General features: G+C 37.7%; 2 protein-coding genes across 2 annotated transcripts; both read left to right on the top strand.

Moving 5' to 3' along the window:
- The first annotated feature begins 1,559 nt into the window (after positions 1 to 1,559).
- Positions 1,560 to 2,870, top strand: LOC116412354 (uncharacterized protein F54H12.2-like). Its single transcript, XM_031906497.1, has one exon. The coding sequence runs from the start codon at positions 1,560 to 1,562 to the stop codon at positions 2,868 to 2,870; it is 1,311 nt and encodes a 436-aa protein (XP_031762357.1).
- Positions 2,871 to 3,551: 681 nt separating this feature from the next.
- Positions 3,552 to 8,533, top strand: LOC105945465 (probable DNA polymerase). The gene is made up of 4 exons (XM_031906403.1): positions 3,552 to 4,099; positions 4,553 to 4,616; positions 4,820 to 4,894; positions 5,004 to 8,533. Exon 4 carries the CDS (start codon positions 5,064 to 5,066, stop codon positions 6,561 to 6,563), a length of 1,500 nt encoding a protein of 499 aa, XP_031762263.1. The 5' UTR covers positions 3,552 to 4,099; positions 4,553 to 4,616; positions 4,820 to 4,894; positions 5,004 to 5,063; the 3' UTR covers positions 6,564 to 8,533.
- Positions 8,534 to 9,297: the final 764 nt, after the last annotated feature.

Genomic DNA, 9,297 nt, shown 5'->3' with positions numbered 1-9,297 from the left:
CAAAATCGGTGATGATGTCAGAATTTCTAAATATAAAGGAACTTTTAGTAAAGGGTATGAGCAGAGTTACACAGATGAAATATTCACCATTTACGATATAAACACCAGGGGGCTCAGACCGCTTTATAAACTGAAGGATCTGGCTGATGACCCCATAGATGGCTCTTTCTACGCAGAAGAAATACAAAAAGTTCCTCCAGATCAGAATCGCATATACAGAATAGAGAAAATTATTAAGAGAAAAATATTGACGGCATTAATCTATTCTTTGTTAAATGGATGGGTTACCCCCCAAAATTTAATTGTTGGATTGAAGAGAATCAATTGACTGATTTATAGACCATGGATGAGGGATCATTCTATATGACCTTGCCCAGCAATGCATCCTCCAAGATATATCCTGACAACACCATATCTAATTACACAACTAAATTAGCAAAAAGTGTTGACCTTCGAGGGCCATGGGAAGTAGCCCTTACAGAAATACAATACCCCCACACATGGAACACCTTTGACCCCCATGAAGGTAATTTTGTCGTTGGGAAACAGGATGATCTTTTGAAAGAGTATCATATTAAATCGGGGTATTATAACACTATTAATGAGGTTGTGAAAGCAATAAATGCGAGACTTGATAGTTTAAAAATTCCACATGAGCATATTAAACTGCGTTATGATGATTTAGAAAGAAGCGTATCAGTATCTGAATCACCAATATACACTTTTGCACCCGGAGAAAAGCTTGCCCATATTTTAGGTATGGATGGTTATATAGCTCCATACGGTACCTCTCTACCAAAAGTCAAAAAGATTTATGCAGATATAAAAGCAGGATTTTACACAATGTTTGTGTACTCAGACATAATACAACATCAACTAGTGGGCGATAGTTATGTACAACTTCTCCGGACTGTAGAAATCAGTGGTAAAAACAATGAGATAATCACACAGCGATACACACGACCAGATTACATACCTGTATGCAAACAGCACTTTGATTCAGTGGCAATTTCAATTTATTCAGACCAGTGTAAACCAGTTAAATTCAAGTACGGTAAATGCCTGGTGCGATTACATTTTAGACCCCGCAAGGAACTGTCATACTAAAAATGCTGTCCAAAAGAACGTATGGGGATCCGGCTGTATATACCCATTATTACATTACACAAAGTGGCCATGGGCTGGATGGGTTCCGTGGCAGTGAATATATGTATGGAGCAGGAATCGGGGGTCTCTTCCGCGGTTTTTTTAGGACTATCTCCCCGATTTTTCGAAGAGGCCTAGAAATTATAAAACCACATGTAAAGAATGCTGCGAGAAACATAGTCAAAGACGCAGTTGCCAATGTCTCAACAGCTGTTATGGATAGAATGACCCGACCAGCGCAAGAACAAGAAGGATCAGGCATTGCATACATAAGTAAAAAGCCAAGGAAATATAAGAGGCGTTATAATTCAGCTTTCTTAACAATGGCAACCAATAAAAGCACACAACGTAAAAGACGCCGTGTGCAGAAAACAGCTAGACGTTCACCCGGTGACATCTTTTAAGAGAGCAACATGGCTTTTGTACACGACAGTTCTGATGAATGTGCTAAATCTGAACTGGACATCTTTCAAATACCTCCTACACAGACAAGTATTGAAAAATCCCTATATGTAGAGTCTCAGCCCATAGCGGAACTTGCAGACAATGCGCCGCTGGAATTTTTTATATCAGGGAGTGGTGAATATTATTATGACCTAAATAACACACTCTTGTACATACTTTGTAAAATTGTTAAACAAGATAACACAGTTATAGGGGATGGGGCTCGTGTGGGCTTTATCAATTACCCTATAGCCAGTCTCTTTAACCAAGTGGATATAACTTTGGGTGATCGACTCATTTCACAATCTGATAATCTATATACTTACAGAGCTTACATTGAAACCCTCCTGAACTATAGCCCACAAACTCTATCTTCACAATTCACGGCCGGCTTATTTTATAAAGACACAGCCGGCCATCATCATGATAGGACGCCTAATGGGGAAAATACAGGATTCAACAAAAGGGCCCGGTTTACAGCCGGCTCAAAAACTGTAGAAATTATAGGGCCCATTTATGGTGATGTTTTTAATTCACCGCGCCTGATTCTGAATGGACTTGATCTCAAAATTAAACTATCCAGAAATAAAGACGCTTTTTGTCTGATGACTGCTGATGCTGAACACTATAAAGTGCAAATATTACAAGCGGCCCTCTATGTTAAAAGAGTGCAGGTCTCTCCAGCAGTCAGAATAGGCCACAGCCAAGCGCTGTTGACAACAAACGCAAAGTATGCCATTGATCGAGTTTCTCTGAAAGTATACAGTATACCTGCAGGCACAAGGATCACAAACCACGAAAATCTCTTTCTGGGGCAAATTCCTAAAATTGTAATATTAGGATTTGTGGATAATGAGGCTTTCAGTGGAAGCTACCAGAGGAATCCATTATGTTTCCATCATTATAATATAAGTCACGCGGCTTTATATGTTGACGGACAACAGGTACCTGGTGGGAGAGGATTTCAGCCTACCTTCCAAAATGACGCAGCAATTCGTGAATACATGGCCCTTGTACACCTTTCTGGCAAGCAAAAATCAGATAATGGGATTTCAGTGGATCGTGAAGAGTTTATGAATGGTTTTACTTTATTTGGATTTGATTTATCACCAGATCAAGAACCCGGAGCACATTTCTCTCTAGTAAAGACGGGCAATCTAAGAGCTGAAATAAGATTTGCAGAACCTACACCAAACACCATTAATATGATTGTATATTCTGTAAATGCAAACATTATTGAGATCAATAATAGAAGAGAAATATTGTATGACTACAATTAAAAATGAATAACTTGGAAATTACCCACATTATGAAATCAGATGCAATTGCCCAGAGAATGTTTATGGGTGTGTTTCCATGTGATTTATTACCGCGACATAAGGTCCAACAGAAGCCTGCTGCATATATTGTAAATACAGACAGTTCAGAAAAACGAGGCCGTCACTGGATCTTGATCATTTTATGTGATAATAAGAACTCTATATTTTTTGATAGCTATGGGTTATCACCAGAAAATGTTGTATTTCCTAAGGATTTTATACAATTTTTAAAAAGAAATTCTACAAGAATAACATACCAAAATAGACAGCTACAGGATACTGTTAGCTCATACTGCGGTCATTACTGTATATTCATGTTACACCATATAGCCCGTGGTGTGTCTTATAAAAATGTATTAAAATTCTTTAATAGTGATTTTAAAAGAAATGATAGAATAGTAAAACATTTTGTAAATAAACGTATGCTGTATTTAACATTTAGACTTAGACAGTGTTGTCATAACAATCAAACATGTATACCGTATTGTGAAAACACAGCTATGATCTGTAACTGATACTATTAAACTATACAATAAACTTATTTAATAATGGACAACATTTGTGTGTATTTTCTAAAGCAAAAGTGATACATGCTAGTTTGAGATGCAAAGGGGGGGGGGGGGGGGGGGTTGTCAGTGAACATATTAGGGAAGTGTGACCGTTTCAAATATATAATCACTAATGACAGATGTATGCCCTTTGGCCATCAGTAACTGACCAGAAACAAAAGACAAAAGCACATATGCTATATCAATTATATTGGCAATAAGTACCACATGTGTCTGGGAGATATGACCTCGGGAACTGGCCAGAAACAAAAGACAAAGCACATATGCTATATCAATTATCTAAGCACTCAGGACACTCTGTGTCTGGGGACTCTTGACCACAGGAACATGATCAGGGACAAAAGCATATACAAATTAGCAACATATGTTTAAATGGTATCTAGTCTAATTAATTATAAGTTGAGGGGGAGTGTTAAATATGGTAATATCTAAAACTTATAATTTAAGCAGACCCAATAGCAGTGCAGATAGTTTTGGGGCGTAATTTAGGCCTAGCCAATCGCAAAAACAAGGCATCTATGGGCGGTAATACAGGATGGCCATAAATACAGCGTACCATGAGACCTGGACAATACAAAAGTTTTATTCACAGAAACATTTTTCTGACGATAAAAAAACAAGGTATGTATTATTTTATATCTTTCATATTTTTATACTTGTAGATTTATATATATATATATTTTTTTTTAGTTATACCTTATTAATTGCTATATATATTTTTGTAATTGTTATATACAGAACATTTTAATCGCATTTATTTCTTAAAATTAATTATTATTTAGTTATTTGATGGCTTTTGTTCTATATTTTGTGCAACTAAAGCTTATTAAAATGTTATACTTTTATGTTCTGTTTATGCACATCATTTTAGTATACTCTGTAAACAGCCTGTTGTTCACACATAGAGGGCTGATGGTTTCCTAAAATTTAGACTGTTTTTTCAGACGCTTATTTTAGTATATATTATAAGGATAACGTCCCAGCGTAGATTTATAAGTCTGTTAAATTGATGTAAATAATGTTAGTATAGCTTCAATATTACATTACATTATTTGTATTGTGTTGTATTTCTAGATGTCTCAACACAGCGCTAATAGCATGTTTAACAACTTTGGGGACATTACAGATTCTCAGTTAGGTATGTTTTTACTTTATCTTTCTATGTAGCTATCTATCTATCATCTATCTATGTGTCTATCTATCTATCTATCTATCTATCTATCATCTATCTATCTATCTATCTATCTACCTGTCTTTACTGTATGTTTGATACAGTAATCATTGTTTAATTAGTAAACTTGCTATCTTTTTTTTTTATTTATTATTTCATTTTTGTTATAGCGGCTGTTATGGATGTTGTATTACCACCATTGCCCTATTCACAAACAGAAGATATTTTAGGACTAACAGCTAGAGGTAAGCGTACTGTATTGTTTGTACATTAATCACAGTTATTAGTATAGGGCTCAAATATAACGTATGATATCATAACCACGGCGCTTAGAAAACTATATTTTTATTTTAGACCTAAACATTCTTGACTGTGCAACTCTAAAAGAGCCCGACATTGAGATCATTGCGCATAATGTTGAGAGCCGTGCAACACACAAAAAACCATCACAGACTGAAAAAATGTGGCTTTATAATTCGTTTGATGTGGGAGCATGAATGGCATGAAATGCTTGAAAAGGATGAACGGCTTAAAGAATTTATCCATAAAATGCAGTTTCCAATACCCCTGGATCCCCGTGATGCGCTTTATGGCGGTAGAACAAACGCTATCAAACTGTATCACAAAGTAGAGGATGGTGAAAACATAAATTATTATGATTTCACTAGCCTTTACCCCTTTGTTAATAAAACCAAGACCTATCCAGTTGGGCACCCAAAAATAATTTACGAAAATTTTGGTTACATCAAAAAATACTTTGGTCTTGCTAAGGTCAAAGTATACCCACCAAGGGATTTGTTTTTTCCAGTCTTACCTATGAAACTGAACAAAAAACTCATGTTCCCTCTCTGTTACACATGTGCTTTGAATTGTCAGGCAGAACTATGCACACACTCTGATGAGCAGCGCTCTCTGACTGGTACGTGGACGACTATGGAACTAGAGGTAGCTATAGAAAAGGGTTACAGAATAGCACAAATCTATGAGATCTGGCATTTTGACAATTCCAGCAATGACTTGTTTACACAATACATTAATCTACACCTCAGGGACAAACAAGAAGCATCAGGTTATCCAAACTGGTGTACTGATGCGGCCAAGAAAAAACAATACATTGCCGCATTTTATGAAAAAGAGGGCATACAGTTACGTGCTGATAAGATAGCCGTAAACCCTACAAAACGTCAAATTTCCAAATTATTTCTCAATTCATTGTGGGGCAAGTTTGGCCAGAGGTCTAACCTACCACACACCAGCATTGTCACAGACCCCGATGAACTTTTTAAGTTAGCATTTCTGCCTTACTATGAACTTTCTGAGGTTAATTTTATAAATGATGAGACAGCTGCTGTAAATTGGAAATACAGTAAGGAACGGTACACAATCAATAAAAACACCAACATCTTTATAGCCTGTTTTACTACAGCATATGCCAGACTAGAATTATACAAACTTCTAGACAGGCTACAAGAAAGGTGCCTCTATCATGACACAGACTCTGTTATTTTTGTGAGTAAAGAAGGTGACTGGAATCCACCACTGGGTGATTATCTGGGTGAACTGACCAGTGAGGTGCCAAATAACACACATATCACAGAATTTGTATCTGCAGGGCCCAAGACATATGGTTACAGGCTTAACACTGGTAAAACAACCTTGAAAGTGAAAGGCATAACGCTCAATGTTGCTAACACCCAGGTTATTAATTTTGACAGCCTGAAAGATCTGGTTCTGGATTACCCACACAATACAGATGTTAAGACGCAAAAGACAATAGGAACAGAACAATCTGGTATTGTCAGAAACAAGAAACGTTGGCAGATAGAGACCAGGACACTACGGAAAACACAAAAGTGTGTTTATACAAAGAGACAGCTGTCAAACGATTTTACAACATTACCTTTTGGCTACTAAATAGAGGCCATGGATACACGGCTTCAACATCCATTCTCCTGTATTTTAGCAGGACCATCAAATTCAGGGAAAAGTTATTTTGTAAAACAGCTATTAGTCAATGCTGAGACACTTTTGTCACACAAACCTGATAATATTGTTTGGTTTTATGCATGCTGGCAAAAATTGTATGATGAATTATCTTCTTCATTTCCCCATATTAGGTTTATTGAGGGTCTGCCTCAAACATTTATGGATGATGATTTGTTCCCTCCTGGTAAGGTAAATTTGACAATTGTTGATGACCTTATGGAAAGTGCTAGTGAGAATGTTGAAATAGAAAAAGCATTTACCAAGTATGTGCATCACAGAAATTTAAGTATTATGTATCTTGTGCAAAATGTGTTTTGTCAGGGTAAGAAAAGCCGGACAATAAACTTAAACACCAAATATATGGTGCTTTTTAAAAATCCGCGTGATAAGTTACAAATTATTACACTGTCACGACAAATGTACCCTGGAAAAACACGTTTCTTTTTAGAAGCTTTTGAGGATGCAACAAGTCAACCCTATGGGTATTTACTAGTTGATTTAAGATCCAACACCCCTGAGGAACTCCGGTTAAGAACGGGTCTATTCCCACCATCCCTACCAGCGGTGTACGTAGTTAAGAAAAATTGCTCTAAAAAGTAAGTTTTTTCATTGTTGTGTGCATTCTTAATACTATATGCATTGGTGGTAGGATGTCTAGCAGACTGCGTCGCAACTGGGCCCTTTTAAAAGCCCTTGTGACCGCTAGAGCATCTGATAGAAAATCTATTTTACGAAAAGCCAGTAATGATTTGATAGCCGCCATTAGTGAAATTGCTCTTAATGTGCTTAAAGGGCGAATACCTCTAAAAAAGCCCCAAAAGAGCATTCTAAAGAGGTGGCGAAAAGCTATAAAAAAACTAAGTGATAAAAAATTTCCTATCAGAGGTAAAAAAACGGCTTGTGACACAGACAGGGGGTGTCATTGCTCCTCTTTTGAGTTTTGCGATTCCGTTAATAGCTAGCTTGTTTGGTAATAAGACTGCTAGCTAATCATAATGGAAAATGCTGATAAAATGTACCTGGTATCCAAGCTTGAACTTGACAGGCTAAAAAGACCCCTTCCCGCAGTACCTGACATCCGCCAGAGTGTTACACAGCGTTTAGATACTGAAATCAGTGAAATTTTACATAGGAATGACTTATCAGATGATGAAAAAATTAAAAGATACACAACTGTGTTGCAGAGATACTTGGTATTTGCTAAACAGGATGCAAAGGAATTGTCAACTTTAACATTGCTAATGCCTAATAGTACACAACAAACACCAAGTGCCATCAGTAACGAAGATAATGCTGTCCCAGAAATACTAAGACATGTAAATGTCCGTTTCAAGAAAAATGCAGAACTATTGTTAAACAAACTGCGACAGGCTGGAGAAATCACATCTTGGAATGAAAGAGGGGAATTTATTTACAAAGGTAAAACCCTCCCTGGCTCCAACATGTTGGACTTGGTACGCACTACCACACAGAGTCACGGAATGATCAAAAGCAAAATGCCGCATGGCTGGGATTCTTTTATGCACGCCATGGCTGAATTAAACATCCCCTCTACAGTTGTTGGCAATTCAACTACGAGATCACTTCTGGACAATGTAAAAATACAGTTACATGGGGCTTCTTCACCGCTGAACACTATGTCTCTTGGACCTTATAAAAAACAAGCTTTAACAACCGCATCACCAGGATTAACACAGGGTAGTTTACTTCCAAAGAAAAGAGGTTTCCCTTTGTTACAGACAACCTGGTTGACGCTGTAAATATTTTGTAACACTGTAAATACATGTTGTGTTTTAATGTGAATATTGATTGTATATTACATTTTTGTTTCTATTCATACTGTTTACCATTCTACTGTATGACTTGTTATTTAATAAAGAGAATTTAATGGATAAAAACGGTTGTGCTATTGTTATTTTAATAAAAGTTTAATAGAGGGCATAGCGACATGTTACAGAGAGTTTGTGCTTTTACAATATACAGCAAAAACTATAACCACACTGCGCAGAATCCTTTTTTTTTTTTTTTTTAGTCACAGACGTGTCCGGGCATAACACTATACATGCCCGGGCATGTCCTCAATAACCATGAATCCATCCCCATTGGTTGCTCAGGGTCACGTGGTGCCGCCCCTTGAATAAGACATCCCCATTGGTTGCTCAGGGTCATGTGGTGCCGCCCTTAAATAAGCCATCCCATTGGTTGTTCAGGGTCACGTGGTGACATTCCTGTGGGTGTACTGGGCGGGGCTCAAGCGTCGATCGATGGGTGTAGTGGGTGGGACTTAAACCGGAAGGGGCGGGACATCTGACGCATTAGACCAGAAAAGGGGCGGGGCACCTGTCACTTTACCGGAAGTGGGCGGTTTGACGAAAGGTGTAGACGCTTCACTACTTAGGTCCTTTCTCAAAAAGCTCTTGGGTGTGCCTTGACACCGGTTTCTGACTATCTGCTTAGTTTGTGACTGCACTATCTGCCCCAATCCTTTGCCTGAATTAAAAATAGAGCCTTGCTTAACCCCTTGGACTTCTACTCACCTTCCTCCTTGGTCCTGATCTCAACCCTAGTAATGGTCGTCGGGCTCTGACAGCAAAATCGGGCCATGGACCCTACTCAAGAATCACCTTCTGAAATGGAGAAAGCCTTACTCAACATGGCGACT

Source organism: Xenopus tropicalis, chromosome 7, assembly GCF_000004195.4.
Source record: "Xenopus tropicalis strain Nigerian chromosome 7, UCB_Xtro_10.0, whole genome shotgun sequence".
NCBI lineage: Eukaryota > Metazoa > Chordata > Amphibia > Anura > Pipidae > Xenopus > Xenopus tropicalis.
Note: the sequence above shows the minus strand (reverse complement) of the source record. Positions and strands in the feature narration are given on the sequence as shown.

Coding starts and splice junctions, on each gene's coding strand:
- LOC116412354 (XM_031906497.1), top strand. CDS start 1,560: ATGGCTTTTGTACACGACAGTTCTGATGAATGTGCTAAATCTGAACTG.
- LOC105945465 (XM_031906403.1), top strand. CDS start 5,064: ATGTTGAGAGCCGTGCAACACACAAAAAACCATCACAGACTGAAAAAA.